Source organism: Thamnophis elegans, unplaced genomic scaffold (assembly GCF_009769535.1).
Source record: "Thamnophis elegans isolate rThaEle1 unplaced genomic scaffold, rThaEle1.pri scaffold_199_arrow_ctg1, whole genome shotgun sequence".
Taxonomy (NCBI): Eukaryota; Metazoa; Chordata; class Lepidosauria; order Squamata; family Colubridae; genus Thamnophis; species Thamnophis elegans.
The window spans coordinates 32,660-55,569 of NW_022473668.1; the positions used below are offsets into that span (position 1 = coordinate 32,660).

General features: G+C 44.3%; 1 protein-coding gene across 1 annotated transcript; it reads right to left on the reverse strand.

Moving 5' to 3' along the window:
* Positions 1–5,219: 5,219 nt before the first annotated feature.
* Positions 5,220–11,989, reverse strand: LOC116523355 (BTB/POZ domain-containing protein KCTD8-like). The gene is made up of 2 exons (XM_032238454.1): positions 11,896–11,989; positions 5,220–6,150 (listed from the first exon to the last, which is right to left on the reverse strand). Exons 1-2 carry the CDS (start codon positions 11,987–11,989, stop codon positions 5,690–5,692), a joined length of 555 nt encoding a protein of 184 aa, XP_032094345.1. The 3' UTR covers positions 5,220–5,689.
* Between the last annotated feature and the right edge of the window lie 10,921 nt (positions 11,990–22,910).

Consider the following 22,910-nt stretch of genomic DNA (forward strand, 5'->3'; position numbering starts at 1 on the left):
TTTCTCGCCTGGACTACTGTAACGCTCTCTACATGGGGCTGCCCTTGAAGAGGCTTCAGCTGGTCCAGAATGCGGCTGTGTGGGTTATCATGGGGGCACCTAGGTGCTCCCATGTTACACCCCTTTTAGGCAGCCTGCACTAGTTGCCGGTTGTCTTCCGGGTGCGATTCAAGGTACTAATTATGACCTTTAAAGCGCTCCATGGCTTAGGCCCAGGATACCTGCGAGACCACCTACTGCCACCGGTAGCCTCCCACCGTCCAGTGCGATCCCACAGAGTTGGCCTCCTCAGGGTGCCGTCGGCCAGACAGTGTCGACTGGTGACCCCCAGGGGGAGAGCCTTCTGTGTGGGAGCCCCTTCCCTCTGGAGTGAGCTGCCCCCGGAGCTTCATATAATCCCCGACCTCCGGTCCTTCCCACGCGCCCTAAAAAGTTGGCTTTTCCAGCAAGCCGGCCTGGCCTGAACAAAACAAAATAAATTATTGATCATTGTTAATTTTAATTTGATTTTTTAAAAAAAAATGTTATTGTTAATCCTAATTGGGTTTGTTTGGGATATTCTATTTAATTTTTTTTTAACTTTTGTAATATGTGTTTCTTTTAATGTTGTACGCTGCCCTGAGTCCTTGGGAGAAGGGCAGCATATAAATCCAATAAACCAAACCAAATCAAACCAAATGATTGCAGCCTCTTGCCTTAAACACAGGAGGTCATCCTGGGTAGAGCCTGCTAAAAAATCACTTCCATGGCAATACAAGCCGTGCTCGACTTATGACCTCAATGGAGCATGACATAAGCACAAGACAGTTCTGTTTTGTTTGACTGAGATGGGAATCAGAGGTGGTATTCAGTCAGATTGATTGATTGGTTGGTTGGGACTGATTCACCCGAACCGGTAACCCATCCCGATTCTATACCATCTCATTTAGGCACTTTTTTTAGCCAAACCACATGCGGGGACTCTCACATTTGTGAACGAGTAGGGAAGGTCAGTGACTACCCCACCCCCTTGATGGGGATATTTCGGATATTGATTATTTGATTCCACAACTGCATGGTATAGATAGATAGATAGATAGATAGATAGATAGATAGATAGATAGATAGATAGATAGATAGATAGATAGATAGATGATAGATAGATAGATAGATAGATAGATACATTTAAAGTTATAAATATAACTTTATACTATAAATAAAGTTATACAAATACAACATAGATATAGATATAGATATAGATATAGATATAGATATAGATATAGATATAGAGATAGAGATAGAGATAGAGATAGAGATAGAGATAGAGATAGAGATAGAGATAGAGATAGAGATAGAGAGATAGAGAGATAGAGAGATAGAGAGATAGAGAGATAGATAGATAGATAGATAGATAGATAGATAGATAGATAGATAGATAGATAGATAGATAGATAGATAGATGCGCAGTGGTTAGAGTGCAGTACTGCAGGCCACTTCAGCTGACTGTTATCTGCAGTTCAGCAGTTCTAATCTCACTGGCTCAAGGTTGACTCAGCCTTCCATCCTTCCGAGGTGGGTGAAATGAGGACCTGGATTGTTGTTGGGGGCAATATGCTGACTCTGTAAACCGCTTAGAGAGGGCTGAAAGCCCTATGAAGTGGTATATAAGTCTAACTGCTATTGCTATTGATAGATGATAGATAGATAGATAGATAGATAGATAGATAGATAGATAGATAGATAGATGATAGATAGATAGATAGATAGATAGATAGATAGATAGATAGATAGATAGATAGATATAAAATTGATATAATTACTAGAGCAATAATTATTGAATCGGTCTCTTAACACGTAGATCGAACTCACAAAACAAGACAGGCTACAAATTACTTGGAAATATTTCCACCCTCATGTCACCAAGGAATTCTTCCAAGTCTGATCTGCTGAATTAAATTATTGACGATACAACAGCGTGACAAAGAAAGGCGTAAAACAGTCGAATTAAGAAAACAAACTGTCTGTATATATATATATTTTTTAAAAAAAACAGTCCTCAATAGACAGCAATATTTCACTTCTCTCTGCAAATTCTTAATTTATAATAAAGCCTGTTTTTCTAGATTGTTTTGTGTCACCCTGATGTATTATTATTCATATGCTGGGAAATGTGTGTTGATGGCTGTATCTTATTAGGGATAATTTAGTATCTTATACTAATTTACTATCAATTCTCAGAAATACTATTTTCTTTGTCGGATAAGAATGGTGCACATGGTGAGATTTTAACACAACTATCCCAGTGGTAGAGCCGAGGTGGCGCAGTGGTTAGGGTGCAGCACTGCAGGCCACTTCAGCTGACTGTTATCTGCAGTTCGGCGGTTCAAATCTCACTGGCTCAGGGTTGACTCAGCCTTCCATCCTTCCGAGGTGGGTAAAATGAGGACCTGGATTGTTGTTGGGGGCGATATGCTGACTCTGTAAACCGCTTAGAGAGGGCTGAAAGCCCTATGAAGCAGTATATAAGTTTAACTGCTATTGCTATTGCTATTCAACCGGTATAACAACCCGTTCACTGAGTGTGTGCTTTGCAGTCACGCAGTGGGTTTGAAAACAGCTTAAAAACTTAGCTTTTACTGCGGCCCCAGTGAGTGAAACAGCTGAGATGCATCTATCAACTGGGCATCAAACAACGGAAATATAGGTCACTATAGCACGGGGGGGGGGGGGACGGGCAGGCTCCCCCAAAAAACCAGTCTGAACCGGCTGAATCCCAACCCCTGAACTATCCTGATTGTCGTCACACCCTCTTTTCCTAACTTGTTGAATTTATCTTGAGCATTTGAATGAAAATTCAAACTCATGACCCAAGCATTACCGTATTTTTCAGAGTATAAGACGCACCCTTTTTCCCCCCTCAAAAAAGAGGCTGAAAATCTGGGTGCGTCTTATACGCCGAATACAGCATTTTTTTGCCTCCCTAAGCCCCGCCCCTTCATCAAAATGGCCGTGCATAGCCTGTAGGAGGCTTTCAGAGTGCTCCTGGGGGCTGGGGAGGGCAGACATGAGTGAAAAATGGGCCGTTTTTTGCTCCCCCCAGCCCCCAGCAGTACTCTATAAGCCTCCATAAGGCTATGCATGCAATTGTTTTGAGAAAAAAACAGGCTGTTGTTTGCTCGTTTTTGGCCCGTCCACCCACCCAGGAGCACTCTGCAACCCCCCCACCCCCCCAAGGCTATTCATGCCTTTAAAAAAAACGGGTCCGTTTTTGTGAAAAATGGGGGTTTTTTGAGATGTTTGCAGAGTGCAAAAACCTCCCCCCCCCTTTTGTAAAGCTCTTTAGTTAAAGTGTTTGGTGAGCATTACATTGATCAAGTGCTGTGCCAGCAGAAACAAAGTCTTAGGTGCTGCAGATTGTCAGCGATTTCCTTCTCCAGCACATGGATAAATACACCTGGAAACATCTACCTACCTATCTACTTTCTCTCTTTCCCTACCTACCTACTGTATTTCTCTCTTTCTCTCTCTCTCTCTCTCCCTCTAGCTACCTACCTACTCTCTCTCTCCCTCCCTCCCTACTGTATTTCTCTCCCTACCTACCTACTGTATTTCTCTCTCTCTCTCTCTCTCTCTATCTATCCCTCTACCTATCTACTCTCTCTCTCCCTACCTACTGTGTTTCTCTCTCTATCCCTCTACCTACCTTCTCTCTCTCTCTCTCCCTACCTACCTACTGTGTTTTTCTCTATATATATCCCCCTACCTACCTACTCTCTCTCTCTCTCCCTACCTACCTACTGTTTTTCTCTCTCTCCCTCTCTCTATCCCTCGACCTACCCAACTGCCTACCTACTCTCTCTGTCTCTCCCTACCTATCTACTGTATTTCTCTATGTCTTTCTATTTCTTTCTCTCTATCCCTCTACGTACCTACCTACTTTTTTTTAATTTGCCTCTTCAAAACCTTGGTGCGTCTTATACTCTGGTGCATCTTATACTCTGAAAAATATGGTATTCATTTTGTCTGCAACATGTTATTTACAATATGGTAGCAAAAGAGATGATTCATGAGGACCCTGAATAAAATCTTAAAATGTATTTGAAGGTTCAAACAGCAATCGATCAAAAAGGTTTAACAGTAGGCCCCTTTAAACCAATGCATTAAGAGCATGTTTATTTTTATTTCTCCAACATCGCTGATTAACATGAAAACAGAAGATTTTGAGATCATCAAACCAGTTTCACAATCCGCTGATAATTATTTTTTTTTTGCATTTCACAGAAATAACCCTGGCAAACAGCAATTAGGTGAAGGTTGGTGTGGTCATTTAACAGTATAAGGCATATTTACATCATCCTTACAAAAAAACAACAACACACAGCCATACACAAATCCTCATAAGGTCCAAAGGCGTTTTACAAGTTATAATCTTGGCAACGAACAAAATATTTATCCCAGCAGCACGCAACTGTTTGTTCCTTCCTGTGAGCTATTTGTCCCTATTGAGCTCAGGCAAAATGGAAGTTTCTTTCATTGTGCTAACTTTTAGAAATGTGTTTGTGCCAAATTCTATCCCGTCTCTTTAGATCAGAGATGGCGAACCAGGGTGGTCCCTTTATGACTTGTGGACTTCAACTCCCAGAATTCCTGAGGCCGCCATTTTAAAATGAAAGTTTCTAAGGCGGAGCTGAGGAACTATGGCCCCTTGATGACTTGTGGACTTCAACTCCCAGAATTCCCGAGGCCGCCATTTTAATATGAAAGGTTCTAAGGCAGAGGTGGGGAACTATGGCCCCATTTATGACTTGTGGACTTCATCTCCCAGAATTCCCGAGGCCGCCATTTTAATATGTAAGACTCAGGTTCTAAGGCAGAGGTGGGAAACGATGGCCCCTTTATGACTTTTGGACTCCAACTCCCAAAATTGCTGGCTCAGGAATTCTGGGAGTTGAAGTCCACAAAAGAGCCATTGCTCCTCATGCTGGCTCGGGAACAGTGATGGGATTCAGCCGGTTTGGGCCGGTTCGGGCGAAATGGTTGTTAAATTGCTGGCTGGCCCCACACCTTCCAGGAGTCCCCACATGCCCCATTTTGGCTCCCAGGGAGGTGCAGGAAGGCCTACTAGGCCCAAAATGGGGCATGGCGGTGGTGTTTTCCCCCTCCCCCCTCCACTGCCCATTTTTGCTCCCGGGGGGGTGCAGGAGGCCGAGGGCTGCCTGTCACACACCCCTGGCCACGCCCACCATGGCCACGCCCACCCAGTCGGTCACAGCTCGGGAATTCTGGGAGTTGAAGTCCACAAGTCATAAAAGCGTCATCGTTCCCCAACCACCCCGGCCTCAGACCCACCATTTTGTGCCGTGGAAGTTTGTATCGCTGCTATTATGTCTATAAAATGGCGGAGCAACCCGATGATATATTGATTCCATGGATGAGGAGGCTTAGCACCACCCCCAAAATGTCTTGACCATGCACTTGTTAACTATTATAAAAGGATCTAGGTTTTCATTAATCGTATATCCTTTTAAAAAAAAAGAGGAGAAAACAGTCAACCCATGTCCTATCCAACATCCAGTTCACGAAAAGAAGAAAGAAGCCGCAGAACTCCAAGGAGTAAATCCACAAGTAACCGGCAAATGGAATTAGACACTTAAATCACCAGGGACATGAGATTCGATAATCGGGGCGGTGAGGGTGTGTGTATGGACAACTATAGCCCGTATTTTTGCAACAGTTCAGATTGCCACGGGCGTTTCCTTTCTGGAAAATCGTCGGGGATGTGAATGTTTTTAAAATCCTGAATGCACTTTTTCATCTCTTCCTCGACGCTGACCTTCTCCGAAACCTTTTTCTTGGAGAGGTTGGTTTCTCTCGACTTACTCATCAGAGTCTGGAAAAGTTCACTGTTACGACGTTTCTCCGGTGGGGCCATTTTCTGGACCGGAGCTTTCTTTGATGGGCGGTCCAACGTCAGAGTGTTGGACTCGTGGCTCGTGGGCTGCTGAGCGCTCGTGGCGTTCTCTTGAGGGGTGCTGGCTTCCGAGTGGCTCTCGCAACTGGAGGTGGACAATTCGTTGCAGGATGTCCCGCTCTCGCTCCCCGGGCCCGTCCCCTTTTCGGGTTTCCGATCTTCGTCCTCTTGCTTGGGTGACACCGTTCTCTGGGGTGGCCCTAATGGGACGAAAAAGGGGTCAGATTGTTAGGGGGAAACAGCCAATGTGCAAACGTTTTCTTTCTTTTTTTAAAAATATACTTTTTTATTTTCCATTTTCATAACATACAATCACATCAGAGGTGGGTTCCTACCAGTTCGCACCTATTCGGTAGAACCGGTTCGTCAAATCTACCGAACCGGTTAGAAGAGGTTCCACCAGTGGACCCGGAAAGCAGGCCACACCTACAGAAGAGGTGCCAAAAAATTTTGAAACCCACCACTGGTCCTTGGATATGATTATTCTACACTATCATGCTCCTATTTATAAAACTCAGGGCCTCTGTGAAAGGTAAGGATGACTACTGCGTTTGTGGCGCAATCAGAACATTGCGTGTGTTGCAGTTGTTTTAACGCAAACCAAAGATGCCTTTTAAAAAACAAGTTTACATCCTATTCTTATGCATGCCAGCGCTGTGTGGGAGGTAATTTAAGGTGGTTCTGACAAGTTCATCAGCATCTTCATATCTGGTCACATGGGCAGCAAGCCACTCCCATCCGGTCACATGGGTGGCAAGCCACTCCCACAAAGGAGGCCACACCCAGAGTAGGTTCGAACAATTTTTGAAACCCACCACTGAATCACATGTATACTATTACATAGCCAATATCCTATTGTATTAAGTAGTAATTGCATCAATTCCTCTTGTCATCAACGCCCAGAAAGATAAAAACCCATTATTAGCTCTTCTGCTCTCCATACACCACTTTCTTCTACCTCTCTCCTACCTCCTTTCTTCCCTCCATCATCCTTTCCTACTCTACTTCCCCTTCCTTTCTCCTTCTCCTCTCTCTTCATTCCACTCCTCCTTATCCTCCTCATCTTCCCCCCCTTACCCTCTCTCCTATCCCTCTCTTCCTATCTTTCTTCTCTCCTCTGTTTCCCACTCTTCCTCTCATTGGTGTATTTCAGCTTCTGAGCAAACTCCATTCTATGTTGATGGTATTTATGCTTCCATATCAAACGTTTTCAATGTTCTGTAAGTTTTTTTTTTTAAAGAAAGAAACACACAACTACGAAAGAGCAGGTGGTTGGAAGGAAAATCCATCTAGTTCAGTTCCAAGCCGGGAGAAAGACGCTGAAATTAAAATGGGGGCGGATTGGAAAGATGGTTTAAGGATGAGCAGAACCAACACAGAGAGAGAGAGGGAGGGAGAAAGGGAGAGAGGGAGGGAGACAACATGCAGTTCTGGAAAAGCTGACAAATAAATAGGGTAGGGTAGGGTAGGGTAGAATAGAATAGAATAGAATAGAATAGAATAGAATAGAATAGAATAGAATAGAATAGAATAGAATAGAATAGAATAGAATAACGGAGTTGGAAGGGATCTTGGAGGTCTTCTAGTCCAACCCCCTTCCTAGGCAGGAAACCCTGCACCACAGGAAACAGACAATTGGTTATCCAACATCTTCTTAAAAACTTTATAAATCAAGATCACGTGAAGTGTAAATACCACTTTATAAGGCCTTGGTAAGGCCACACTTGGAATACGGCATCCAGTTTTTGGTTGCCACAATGTAGAAGAAGATGTGGAGACTCTAGAAAGAGTGCAGAGAAGAGCAACCAAGATGATTAGGGGGCTGGAGGCTAAAACATACGAAGAACTGTTGCAGGAACTGGGTATGTCTAGTTTAATGAAAAGAAAGACAAGGGGAGACATGATAGAAGTCTTCCAATATCTCAGGGGTTGCCACAAAGAAGAGGGAGTCAAACTATTCTCCAAAGGACCTGAAGGCAGGACAAGAAGCAATGGGTGGAAACTAATCAAGGAGAGAAGCAGCCTAGAACTAAGGAGAAACTTCCAGATAGTGAGGACAATTAACCAGTGCCTCCAGAAGTTGTGAATGCTCCAACGCTGGAAGTTTTTAAGAAGAGCTTGGGCAACCATTTGTCTGAAATGCTATAGGGTTTCCTGCCTGAGCAGAGGGTTGGACTAGAAGACCTCCAAGGCCCCTTCCAACGCAGTGCTATTCTGTTATTCTGCAGAATTCTTCTGTTCATCAAAACAGATTGCACCGTGAATGCTACGATTCTAATCCCCCCATTCCCCAAGGCCAATGTGTCCAAAAGATAAGAAGCAGTAACTGCTTTTACTGCATTTTTTTTTTTTTAAAAAAAGGCAGTTCTAATTCACTTTGGCTTTTTTTTATGGCCTCCCACTTGGATAAGCACCATGAAAGCCTAGCCTACAGCAGGAATAAAATTAGCTACCGCGAGACTGACAGGCTGACGCTACCCACCATATGGCTCAACGGCGCAATGATTCGCGAGCCATTTGGACTGAGTGGAATTTCATTGAGGAAAATAGTCCTTCTTTCAAAACCTCCAGAGTTTCGGTTGTTTACACGATAAGCACCATAAAACAATTGAAGGAGTCATGGGGCTACCCATGAAAAGCGTCCGGAGACTACAGCTAGTCCAGAATGCTAGTCCAGAGGTTATCCGGAGGACACAGAGAAACCTCCAAGTGGCCTCAACGACTCACTCAAAGGATGCAAATGACCAGCTGTCCGCAAGGAGGATCAATCCTTCCGTTCCCCACCGTCCAGTCGGAGCTGAAGAAGCTTCTTGGAATGAGAAGCAAAACGCCTTCAAAGGAAAACCAGAGAGTCCATTGGCTTCCTGAAAAAAAGGGTTCCACCACAAAACCACGTTCGACTAAAGGGCGCTTGACGAAACCGCGTACCTGACGTCATCACAGCGCAACAACAGGGCGGAGAAAAAAGCACGCTGTAAACGCTAAACCTAAAATTAACCCCTAAACCTAACCCCACTAAACCTAATCCTAAACCTAACCCTAAACCTAACCCTTAACCTAACGCTAAACCTAATCCTAACCCTTAACCTAACCATAAACCTAACCCTAACCCTTAACCTAACCCTAACCCTAACCCTAACCCTAACCCTAACCCTAACCCTAACCCTAACCCTAACCCTAACCCTTAACCTAACCCTAACCCTAACCCTAACCCTAAGCCTAACCCTAACCCTAACCCTTAACCTAACCCTAAACCTAACCCTAAACCTAACCCTAAACCTAACCCTAAACCTAACCCTAAACCTAATCCTAAACCTAACCCTAAACCTAACCCTTAACCTAACCCTAAAGCTAATCCTAACCCTTAACCTAACCCTAAACCTAACCCTACCTAACCTAACCCTAAACCTAACCTAACCCTAAACCTAACCCTAAACCTAACCCTAACCCTTAACCTAACCCTAAACCTAACCCTAAACCTAACCCTAAACCTAACCCTAAACCTAACCCTAAACCTAATCCTAAACCTAACCCTAAACCTAACCCTTAACCTAACCCTAAAGCTAATCCTAACCCTTAACCTAACCCTAAACCTAACCCTAACCCTTAACCTAACCCTAAACCTAAACCTAAACCTAACCCTAAACCTAACCCTAAACCTAACCCTAAAGCTAACCCTTACCTTAACTTGAATCGGCTTGCTTTCAAAGCGCTATTTAAAGCGCCCTTCTTTCTCCGCGCTCGCTGTTGTCGCCCTGTTGATGACGTCAGCGACGCGGTTTAATCGGGCGCGCTTTAGTCGAGCGCGGTTTTGTCGTGCCCTTTGGGGCAACCACGACCTGGATTGAGAATCTCTACAGATTTTATAAATTACTCAAGCATTCGACGAAAACAATGTGAAGTGTGCATATATAAGACTCAGGCGTGACTCCCAAACGAACAGCCGATATAGGAATGTGTGTGTTTGTGTGTTTAACAATGAAATTCCGGAGCTGCGTGGGGTTAATCTAACAAATACGTCTTAATATTCTCTACAACTTTCTGGAGACGCCATTAAAAAGTCTCGATATAAACAGTGGATGTACTTTCTCCTCTCCTGTGCTATAATAAAGATTGCCCGGCTAACCATTTCAAGAGGTTCTTTCATTCGATATGAAATAATGACTATGCACAGGAAGTGTTTGTGCTTTCACTTCAATCAAGGTTTGGACTTTTTATCCAGTCTGGGAAGATTATATTTTATTAGCTTCAGCAAAAGCTGTTGCTCTCCTCAGCCAAAGTCAACGCAGCTCCTTTTTAAACGCTAATAAACACAGAAACAGCCTAATAAAAATCATTTAAGGTTGCAGCTCTAAGGCCTGGATCTATCCAAACATCGCCTCTGAATCATTTCGGGTGGCACAATTCAGACAAATGAAGACAATTATTATCTGCCATGCTTTTACATGGCTTAAAAGGAATTCTTTGGGCGGCACGCAGTTAAAAATGTAATACAGGGTAGGTCTCGACTTACGGCGACAAAGAGCTTTTGCCCCCCTCCTCGAATGGTATGGTTGTTGTGTGCTTTTAAATTGTGTATTGTTTTGTTTGTCTTTTTTATCCCTTATCTGTATCCCCTTCTCTGACTTGGATTGTGAGCCGCCCTGAGTCCCCTTTGGGGAAAAGGGCGGCATATAAGTGCAATAAATTCAATTCAAATTCAAATGAACCCAGTGTCAGGGTTCGAAACAGCATCCAAAACTAAATCAGAGTCCGCTCAGCTTGTCGATCAGAAAGGTCGGCCGTCCGGCGGTTCGAATCCCTAGCACCACCGCGTAACGGAGTGAGCTCCCGTGACTTGTCCCAGCTTCTGCCAACCTAGCAGTTCGAAAGGACGTAAAAACTGCAAGTAGAAAAACAGGAACCACCTTTGGTGGGAAGGGAACAGCGTTCCATGCGCCTTTGGCGTTGAGTCATGCTGGCCACATGACCACGGAGACGTCTTCGAACAGCGCTGGCTCTTCGGATTTGAAATGGAGATGAGCACTGCCCCCTAGAGTTAGGAACGACTAGCACATATGTGTGAGGAGGGGAACATTTACCTTTATCCTGGATGACCTTCTGTGTTTAAGGCGAGGGGCTGCAATCATTTCTCAAGACTATGTAAAAGAGACCATCGACCAGCCCAAAAGGAAACCAAAGGACTCCACTACTCCACCAGTAATCAGCACAGAGATCAGCATAGATCAACTCCAAGGTTAACACCAGACCAACAATCAATAGCAGTTAGCAGTTAGACTTATATATTGCTTCATAGGGCTTTCAGCCCTCTCTAAGCGGTTTACAGAGTCAGCATATCGCCCCCACAGTCTGGGTCCTCATTTCACCCACCTCGGAAGAATGGAAGGCTGAGTCAACCTTGAGCCGGTGAGATTTGAACCGCTGAACTGCAGATAAGAGTCAGCTGAAGTGGCCTGCAGTACTGCACTCTAACCACTGAGTCACCTCAAGTCAAGTCAACGACACCCCAATCATGAAACTGGCAAAGAAGCCAAGAGTAAAACAGCCCAACCCTTAGAATCTCTAAGACCAACATCGACAGGGCAAGCCACTAGGATGTAAACTGGCAGCACACCACACTCATTAGCACTGATGATGTTACCTAGTTGGGTGCTGAAACGTCCTCAAGAAAGCAATAAAGGCCCCCGGATAACGAAGCGTTGACGTAACGTGATTCTATCAACCTGCCACAGTTAAGCTTTTTTCTGTTTTAAATGATAACACGGAGTCAATTTCATCCCACTCCCCCTATCCTCTCCCACTTATTAAAACCAAAATTCATAGCCCATTTTATCACGCCGTCCTCAACGCGCTCTTCTTATTAACGTGTTCCAGCATTAATAAAAGCTGGTACATTTCTGCAAATTACCGCACATGTTCATCATTTATACATAATTCATTCTTACGTTGCTTGAGCCCCATTATCCTCTTATCCGTATTAAATCTTTCTCTTAATTGTGCATATGAAAACCATCGGAAAGGACATTCCTCCACGGGCATTGTACTCTTGGCTTCATTTTAACTTCTCCCCCTTCCTTTATTAATACATCTTGATCTGTTGCCCATTTCTATCTGCTGTGGCTTCCCCCCCGCCCCGCCTCTCTATCCCCTGGAATCGTCTCCCAATGGTTTAATACAAATATTAAAAAGCAGCGGGAGATGGAAGGAAATAAAGGGGAGTCCTGAGGAAAATTGTAGCATAATCCACCAACATTGGAAAGATTAAAGTAGCAGGCCTTGTATTTCCTTGGAGTCTCCACCCAAGGAAGAACACAGAACATAGAACAACAGAGCAATAGCAATAGCAGTAGACTTATATACCGCTTCATAGGCCTTCAGGCCTCTCTAAGCGGTTTACAGAGAGTCAGCATATTGCCCCCAACAATCTGGGTCCTCATTTTACCCACCTCGGAAGGATGGAAGGCTGAGTCAACCCTGAGCCGGTGAGATTTGAACCGCTGACCTGCTGATCTAGCAGTAGCCTGCAGTGCTGCATTTAACCACTGCGCCACCTTGGAGGAATGGAATGGAATAGAAAATAGAATAGGATAGGATAGGAGAGGATAGGAGAGGAGAGGAGAAGAACAGGGAGAGGAATAGAATAGAGGAATGAAATGGAATACAATAGAAAATAGAATAGGAATAGGAATAGGAATAGGAATAGGAATAGGAATAGGAATAGGAATAGAAACAGAATAGAGGAATGTAAATAAAGGAATGGAATAGAAAATAGAATAGAATAGAAATAGGAATAGAATAGAGGAATGAAATGGAATAGAATAGAAAATAGAATAGGAATAGGAATAGGAATAGGAATAGAAACAGAATAGAGGAATGGAAATAAAGGAATAGAATAGAAAATAGAATAGAATAGAAATAGGAATAGGAATAGAATAGAGGAATGAAATGGAATAGAATAGAAAATAGAATAGGAATAGGAATAGGAATAGAGGAATGGAATGGAATGGAAAATAGAATAGAATTGAATAAAATAGGGAATAGGAATAAATAGAGGAATGGAATGGAATAGAAAACAGAATAGAATAGGAATAGGAATAGGAATAGGAATAGAATAGGGAATGGAATGGAATGGAGTAGGATAGGATAGGATAGGATAGGATAGGATAGGATAGGATAGGATAGGATAGGATAGGATAGGACAGGACAGAACAGAATAGAGAATGGAATGGAACCTCCTACATCTGGAGAAAGGGCGTATCAGGTAGGAACCAACGCCCATTCTGAAGGATACGGCTGTGTGTGTTTACCAGTAGCCACCTCTCTCACACAAAAAATGCATTCCCCCCCCCAAAAAAAAATATTGCTAAAGTGATTAAGAAAGCCGAGGTAAGAGGATAATGAGTTGAAGAACATAGTCTAATTGGTCATGAAATGTCAATATTTCAATAAATGTGCGCCCGGAAGTTCGTTATATTTAATTAGCCTCTCTCTCTCCTTCTATTCCTCCCTGAAAGCTACAAATAAAGAAAAGGACTAATTGCCAATGGTTGCAAAACATCCGTGCACTGATTTATCAAAAATAAGACAAATCCATGGAGTAATATGTTTCGGAGAGATAAAGAAAACCTATTAAAACAGCTTGACTTCTTAGGCTAGTGCCATTTAATACTAGGCATCGGTGATCTTTCAAATTCGATCCTAGGTAGAGGCAGGCATTCCTCTCTGTGGGCACGATGAGAATATATCTGCTGAATATAACTCTGTATTGGCGACAGGGAAGGGCAGTTGGCCAGTAAACACTCAGCTCCATTCAGTTGCCCAGACTCCACCCTGCAAGGGATTATGGGATCGTTAAAAGACGGTGATGATTTTTAGCATTGGCTCTTCTCACTGATCTTTTTTTTTTCAATTTGTAATTTCTTCCGCAGAGTTCAGCAGCGATGCGCGCAACATTTTGGCGTGTGATTCTCATCGTCAGTAGTGTCAGGTTTGACACCCAGTAGCAAATTGATTCCGTATTGAGTCAATGCCCATGCGCAGATGGGTGGGGCGCATGTACACAATTTTGGCATGCTTTTAGAAAAAGGCTGTTGTAGGTCATCTAGTCCAACCCCCTGCCCAATCAGGAGAACCTACACCATTTTTCGACAGATAGCGGTCCAGTCTCCTCCTGAAAGCCTCCAGGGACAATTTCCGAAGGCAACTTCTGTTATGACTCAGCAGAAGTTTGCTGTGAGTTGAGTCGGGATGCAGGAATAACAATGCAGCTGGGGCTCGTTAGTGTGGTCTTCTGGAGATAAAAGGACTGATGGTGCCACGCCCTGGTTGCAGAAGTCAACGTTCACTCGTTCGTTCGTGGTTCGTTGTTCATCGGTCGTGGTTCGTTTGTGAGAGGCACTTGGATAAGTGATTTGCTTTCTGTAACCCTGATTCAAAGAGGCACTTGGAGAAGTGATTTGCTTTCTTTCTGTAAACCTGGTGTTGCTGAAATAGCTCTTTGTTTTTGCATTCTGCTGCGTAACCTTTTTGCCGAAGACTTTATTTATGTTTATTTTGAGCTTGCAGCCAGCGTGAGCCAGGACTGATAAAGTTATTTCCTTTTAAGTCTGTCTGACTGTCGTCTGTGAACGAGCGAAGAAGGGGGGCCAGAACAACTTCTGTTCCATGGGTTGATGGTTCTCACTGTCAGAAAATGTCTCCTTATTTCCAGGTTGAATCTCTCTCCTCGATCAGTTTCCCACCGCTTTCCCCAGCTTCAATAAATTCCTCCATTTCATCGATCTGCTTAACCATAAAAGTTCCTGCAGCATCTGTTTCTAGGAGAACAGAGTATTTTTACCGTATATACTCGAGTATAGGCCGACCCGAATATAAGCCGAGGCACCTAATTTTACCACAAAAAACTGGAAAAGTTATTGACTCGAGTATAAGCCTAGGGTGGGAAATGCAGCAGCTACCGGTAAATTTCAAAAATAAAAATAGATACCAATAATGTTTTTGAATATTTATTTCAAAGAAAAACAGTAAACTAGCGGTGTATTCAATGAAATACTTCACTCACCTCATGATGCTGATGTCCCGCTGTGATGATGATGTCCCGTGCAGCCGCGGGAGCGATGTCCCGCCTCCTATGACACACGGCACAGTGATTCCTATCATTGGATCACTGTACCAGAGGAGGTGGGACATCGCTATGTGGCTGCTTGCCATAACAAGGAGGAGGTGGGACATCGTTGCAGAGCGGCAGGAGGGGGAGGAAGGGGAATCGTAAGACAGCCCTGCATTACATTAGAACGTGAGGAGGGGGGATGGTGCGGTGCGCGCTGCGCGGCAAACTGACACAGAGGGAGGGGAAACTCACAGGGGCACTGGGCCATTCACGAGTGTCACCCAGCGGCATGGCCCCGCCCCTTTTTCTCCTCCATTTCGGGCAAATTTTTCACTGACTCGAGTATAAGCCGAGGCGGCTTTTTTCAGCCCAAAAAGTGGGCTGAAAAACTAGGCTTATACTCGAGTATATACAGTAGACGAACGGGTGAACAGAAAAAGACATCTTGATTGTAGAAAGAGCTGACACAGAAGCATTCAGCGAGGCCGACATGGATATCCCTTTACTTCTTCCAAAGCCAAATAGATGGAATTACTCTTGGGGGGGGGGTGTTAAGAAATGAGTTCAAGATAGCTTCTTTCTCTCTCTTTTTGTAATCTATTGAAAACAACCTTGTATAGATGCTTAATTACAAGGCAGGAAACCAGTTTTCCTGTCAACAGTGAAAGTCAGCAAGAGACGAAACAGATGGCCTGCCGTGGGATTATTGTGTTCCTTGAGAAGATATTAAAATATAAACACTCACAGCTTGCGTTTATTCCTTACAGTCTTCGTAGAGGGCGGCCCCGTCCAACGGACTCAAGAATGAAAAGAAAGGCAGATTTAAAAGCAGCACCCGTAGACAGGGGTGGGATTCAAAAGTTTTAGCGACCAGTTCTCTACCCAGCTGCTGGGTGGGCGTGGCCATGGTGGGTGTGGCCTACTTGGCCTCCTGAACAATGGCGGGGGGGGGGCATTTTCACCCTCCCCAAGCTCCACAGGACCTGACTTCATATGGGACGCGATGGCACAGTGGCTAAGACGCTGAGCTTGTCGATCAGAAAGGTTGGCAGTTCGGCGGTTCAAATCCCTAGCGCCACATAAACGCAGTGAGCTCTCGTTATTTGTCCCAGCTTCTGCCAACCTAGCAGTTCGAAAGCACGTAAAAAATGCAAGTGGAAAAATAAGAACCACCTTTGGTGGGAAGGGAACAGCGTTCCATGCGCCTTCGGCGTTTAATCATGCCAGCCACATGACCACAGAGACAGCGCTGGCTCTTTGGCTTTGAAAGGGAGATGAGCACCACCCCCTAGAGTCAGGAACGACTAGCGCATATGTGCAAGGGGAACCTTTACCTTTAGTCTACTATTTCTGTGTCAACGCCAACATCCAGTCCTCCTTGTACAGTAAAAAAAGAATATTTCTTGTTGTTTACAGTGCATTAAACATAAAATTAAGATATTAGCAGCTTAATGCCAACTGGCTTAATGGCAAGAATTATTCATTGAAACACGCAGCTATTCATTAAACCTCCCACATTCTTAAGTGCCTAACAACTACGTTAACAGTAGGGACTTTAATTTTTTTTCCCCTCTTTTAATTTTCCTCTTATTAACCACTGCACTTCAAAGGCTAATTCCTATCTCGGTGAGGGTGAAGATTTTGGAAATGCAGTAACAGCCAATATTGTTCATGGTCAGCAAATTAAACATAGCGGTCAACTCTAATTATTATAATAGAGATGGAAGGGGCCTTAGAGGTCATCTAGACCAATTCCCTGCTCAGGCAGGTGAGCCTGTAGGAATTCAGACTAATAGTTGTCCAATCTTAAAAGCCTCATCCCCCAAACTGGAGAAAAAAGAATCAATGAAGGAAGTTAATAAAGCCCAAAAATAGTAGTTAAGGAGTGTGTGTGTGTGTGTGTGTGTGTGTGTGTGTTTGTCTGTGTCTGTGTCTGTGTCTCTCTTTGGTTTTTCGGGTTTTCTCCCGCGTAAAATTGGAAGTGTCTTGGCGACATTTCCACAAAGTCTCATTCGTCATCTTCAGGCTTGTTTGCTCGGCTTGGTGCTTCCAGGAGCAATGAGCACCAAGCCGAGCAAACAAGCCTGAAGATGACGAATGAGACTTGGAAGTTGGAAGTTCAAGATCTTGCCCCACACACCCACAAGTCCATCCCATGGTCCAATCTCCCACTGCCACGCTGGCAGCTTCCACCCATCCAGTTCTGGTCAGGTGCAGAGACAAAGGATGACCTTGGCTTTCTAGAAAGAATGTTGTTATGGCTACATAGCATCTAACTCCGTACAATCCCCTCCTCCCATTTTCCCACCATAGAAAAGGCATAGTACGACCTTGGCTTTCTAGAAAGAATGTTGTTATGGCTACATAGCATCTAACTCCGTACAATCCCCCCTCCCATTTTCCCACAATAGAAAATGCACAGTAAAAGAATAGAAAGTGTGGAAGGCCAAAGACCCAAAAGAAAAGATGGCTGCAGGCCTGACACCCTCCCCCCAAAATAAGCCCTCCCTGAAAATATTGCAACACAGCAGCAGCCATGAGGTGACCACGCTCACCACCTCCTGCACCTCAAAAATAATAAGACCTTCCCGAAAATAAGACCAAGCTCTTATTTCGGGGGTCAAAAGAAAATAAGACTCTGTCTTATTTTCACGGAAACACGGTACAATTGCAATTCCCCTTTCGCTCGTCTGAGAGTAAGCCCAATTAAAATCAGTGGGCCTTTTTTTTCAACAGCCAAATTCAAGGCTGCAAGGATGTGACCCATACTAATTCAATTCGATATGTGAGCTGCCAATCACAGGTGTTTCTCTCTCTGGGCACAATGAGAATATATCTGCTCCACAAAACTCCACAGTGGTGACAGGGAAAGGCATCCGGCCATTAAAACACTCTGCTAGAGCCATTCAATTGCCCAGACTCCACCCCACAAGGGATTATGGGGTCGTTAAATGAAGATGATGATATGAGCTGCTTATCACACTATACAATTTAACAAGAACAACAGGGTTGGAAGGGTGTTTGGAGGTCATCTAGTCCAACCCCCTACTCAAGGAGGAGATCCTATGCCATTTCCAACAGATGGCTGTCCAGTCTCTTCTTTAAAAACTCCAGTGTTGGATCACCCACAACTTCTGGTGGAAAGCTGTTAATTCTCCTCACTGTCAGGAAATTTCTCCTCGGTTCTAAGTTGCTTCTCTCCTTGATTAGTTTCCACCCATTGCTTCTTGTCCTGCCTTCAGGCTCTTTGGAGAACAGGTTGACTCCCTCTTCTTTGGGGCAGCCCCTCAAATACTGGAAGACCACTATTTATTTCTTTTAAATTTAAATTTATTTTAAAAGGCCACTTTCTATGGTAACAGATCTACCGGCGTGAGCCCGAAGTATTTACGCAGCTAGACTCGCCGGCACATAATCGATGAAGGAAAACAATCTCGTTGATCGTTTTTCCGGCCTATTTCAGACATCCTAAGTAGACCTGTCAGCTGATGTTCCAGAACCTAAAAGCATCTGCTGGGCTGAAGGTTCATTTTCCTTATCAAGCATTTTGAAATCCGCTGTTAGCTCTGAAGATTTGCACTGATAATCACTTCTGATCAGCCAGCTGTTACAACCCCATCGGCTTGTTAAAAAGGCCATTTATTGGCAAGGAACACATTATCTAGAACCGTAATGATGAACCTATCCTTCCTTCCTTCCTTCCTTCCTTCCTTCCTTCCTTCCTTCCTTCCTTCCTTCCTTCCTTCCTTCCTGTAATTAAAATGCAGTATTGCAGCCTAACTCTGCCCATTGCCAGCAGTTCGATCCTGACCGGCTTAAGGTTGTACTCAGCCTTCCCTCCTTCCGAGGTGGGTAAAATGAGGACCCAGATTGTTGGGGGCAAGAGGCTGACTCTGTAAACCGCTTAGAGAAGGCTGTAAAAGCACTGTGAATCAGCATATAAGTCTAAGTGCTACTGCTTGTGGAGGAAAGCAAAAGGAAGGAAGGAAGGAAGGAGGGAGGGAGGGAGGGAGGGAGGGAGGGAGGGAGGGAGGAAGGAAGGAAGGAAGGAAGGAAGGAAGGAAGGAAGGAAGGAAGGAAGGAAGGAAGGAAGGAAGGAAGGAAGGAAGCCATAGTGGTGGACTTGTTACAATACAATGTTGCAGACTATTTCTGCCCATTGCCAACAGTTCGATCCTGACCGGTTCAAGGTTGACTCAGACTTCTATCCTTCCAAAGTGGGTAAAATGAGGAACCAGATTGTTGGGGGCAATATGTTGACTCTGTACACCGCTTAGAGAGGGCTGTAAAAGCACTACAAAGCAGTAGATAAGTCTAAGGGCTGTTGCTAGCCCTTCCTTCCTTCCTTCCTTCCTTCCTTCCTTCCTTCCTTCCTTCCTGTAATTAAAATGCAGTATTGCAGGCTAACTCTGCCCATTGCCAGCAGTTCAATCTCTGCGGGCACGCCAGCCGTTGCCCCAGCCCAGCTCCACCGTGCATGTATGCGCTCCTCCCGCTGGCCAGCTTGTCCTCAGATCTCTGCTGCGCATGCATGGGGGGGGGCTTCCCCAATCTCCATGGGTTCCCCCCCCAAGCACAGTTTACCTTTCTCCTCCATTTCTGCCGCCCGTGCCTTCCCCGAACTCCGCCTCTCGGCAGCAGAAATGGAGGAGAAAGGTAGGGCACGCTGGGGGAGGGGAACAGCAGAGATCTGAGAAGCCAAAACAGGGTGTGGGGATGGGAAGAATGCACAGGGGATGCTCGCATTCCATTTGGGAGACTGGGGCACCCGTGTGTGCATTTGCGCATGCGTGTTTTGGGCACTTGGCCCCAAAAAGGTTAACCATCACTGGTCTAGAATTTCTAACCACTGTCCGTTTTCATAAGCACAGGTAGCTTCCCTCCCTAATGGTGAGTGGGTTTTATTGCAATGTTTGTCAGGGTTCCAAATAGCATCCAAAATTAAATCAGAGTCCAAGGCAAAAGATTCCTCAAAGTTCCAATTTATGAAGAGAGCCATGTTGGCACATCTGGGGAAACCCGAATCTGAAAGCTTCCCGTTTTTCCCCACCCAATTGAAAATTCAAGATCTTGCCCCCCACACCCACCAGTCCATTCCATGGTCCAATCTCCCACTGCCATGCTGACAGTTCCACCCATCCAGTTCCAGTCAGGTGCAGAGACAAAGGATGACCTTGTCTTTCTAGAAAGGAATGTTGTTATGGCTACATAGCATCTAACTCCTTACAATCCCCCTTCCCATTTTCCCACAGCAGAAAATGCATTGTAGGATAATAGGAAGCGGGGCAGGCCAAAGATCCAAAAGAAAAGATGGCCGCAGGCCCGTATTGCTATCCCCCTTGCTTGAGCAGAAAAAGTGTGACGTTGCTAAGTAATTTTTATTTTATTGAAACATTTTATTCTCAAATAAATGCCCATTTTTTTTGCTGGCATATACAGTATTTTGGGACCTCCCAGGCATTTCAAAATGATGCACAGTTGGTGTAGCCATTACTGGTAGTTCCTGATCGTGTGACAACAGGACATGCCAACCGTCATAAACAGTCAAGCATCCAAATTTTGATCACCTGTCCAAGGGGACACTGACACGGTTTTAAGTAAGAGTGAAAAGGGGGGTCTTTTTTTTCCTGAGCGCGATGCCCTTTCTGATGTTATAGGAAATAAAAACTTTCAAAAGACACCGTAATTGTCTTATGGCATCCATTCCTGCTCAGCTGAAAAAAGTTGCCTTGTTGAACTGTGTGAAATTCAAATCTCTCGCTTCTTGTATCTTGCAAAGCGAAGCTGCTGTGTGATCTTTTGAAATACAATTGCCTTATCAGTTTTCTGCAGAATTATTTATAGCAATAAGATTATGTTACTTTGCTTGCTACTGCCAATTTGCTCAGCACGCGTTTTGCATGGGCAACCGGAGAACTGGCTTGGGGGCGTGGCCAGCCTGCTGTCCCTACCGGTTCGGCAACCGAGTCCCGATGTTCACTACCGGTTCGCCCAAACCGATGCGAACCGAGAGCAATCCACCTCAGGTTTGCTCCAAAAGTCTAAAGCCCAGCACATTTTCAATTTGCTAGAAAACTTTTTCATATTACAAGTACATCATCAGTTGGTCTCATTCCAGGGGTGAAATGCAGCAGGTTTTGACAGGTTCTAGAGAACTGGTAGCGGAAATTTTGAGTAGTTCAGACAACCGGTAGCAGAAATTTTGAGTAGTTTGGAGAACCGGCAAATCCCACCTCTGGCTGGGCCCAGAGTGGGGTGGGAATGGAGATTTTGTAGTATCCTTCCCCTGGAGTGGGGAGGGAATGGGGATTTTGCAGTATCCTTCCCCTGGAGTGGGGAGGGAATGGGGATTTTGCAGTATCCTTCCCCTGGAGTGGGGAGGGAATGGGGATTTTGCAGTATCCTTCCCCTGCCACGCCCACCAAGCCATGCCCCCAGAACCGGTACTAAAAAAAATTGGGATTTCACCACTGTCTCATTATAAACCCAAAAGCAAGCGAACAGCTTTTTTTAAAAAAAAATTTAAAAAATCGCATTTTACAGAACTCTCTGCAAAATTAGCTTAGGCTGTAATCTCAAAACAAATCTTCTTTCTTTAACTCTGAGATCAATATTTATACATCCTACCACAAACTCCATTTGCTTTTAGATTTACGATACATATTACGCTTTGATTGCTGTACGTACTGTTAAAAAGCAGGCAATTTTGACCATCGTCTGTCATGCATTTTTAAACCTAGGATATAAACCTCATAATAATAAAAATAAAAAAAAGTGCTAGAGAGAATGTTCTCCTTGACTTTTCTACCTGAATGCAACACAGCTCAATTTCCTAGCTAAGCTTTTTAAAAATTTATACAAGCAAGGGCAAAGCACTCTTTGCGATGAAAAATTGAAGTCTTTGCTTTTCTCCTTTCCTTCCTATCTTACATCCTAATTAGTCCCCTTCCTCATAGCTAAATATGTTTACTTGTCTATGATCTTTAACACCAATTCCTGACACTGGGCTTCACATTTCTTTCCCGTTATTTATGATAAGGGTCAGCAGTTGAGTAACCCTAGGTAAAGGTAAAGTTTCCCCTCGCACATGTGTGCTAGTCATTCCCGACTCTAGGGGGCGGTGCTCATCTCTGTTTCAAAGCCGAAGAGCCAGCGCTGTCCGAAGATGTCTCTGTGGTCATGTGGCCGGCATAACTCAACACCGAAGGCGCACGGGACGCTGTTCCCTTCCCACCAAAGGTGGTTCCTATTTTTCTACTTGCATTTTTTACATACTTTTGAACTGCTAGGTTGGCAGAAGCTGGGACAAGTCACGGGAGCTCACTCCGTTACGCGGCGCTGGGGATTCGAACCGCCAAACGGCCGATTGACAAGCTCAGCATCTTAGCCACTGAGCCACCGCATCCCTATGTCTTTTATAGACGACTCCGTCATATTTCTCATCTTTAGAAGGACTTCTCTTGTTTATCCATGTCTGTTTCTATCTTCAGTGACTTTCTAAATGGAATTGTAAGCTTATTTGGTCTATTTTTAAATTTAATTTTGTTATTGTTGTTAATTTCTTTCCGGAGTCCTTTGTTTTTCTTGGCTGTTTGCTTTTCTCCTATCTAGGCCATTTCTACCATTTGTTCTGACATCTAGTCTGCTTTCTCCTTTTGCCTGGTCTTTTCACATTCATTTTTAATGACTTCCTAGAATTCATTCCAGAATTCCCCTAGGAATCAGTTTCAGGATTCCAAAGCTCTCTTTCTTTCTCTCATTCCTTCCTTCCTTCCTTTCCCTTCTCCCTTTCCCTCTCTACCCACCTTCCTTTCATTTCTTCCTTCCTTCCTTCTTTCCCTCTTTTTCTAT

Coding starts and splice junctions, on each gene's coding strand:
- LOC116523355 (XM_032238454.1), bottom strand. CDS start 11,989: ATGCCCGTGGAGGAATGTCCTTTCCGATGGTTTTCATATGCACAATTA. Junction 6,151..11,895: donor GATAATGGGGCTCAAGCAAC/GTAAGAATGAAT, acceptor TCGTCCCATTAG/GGCCACCCCAGAGAACGGTG.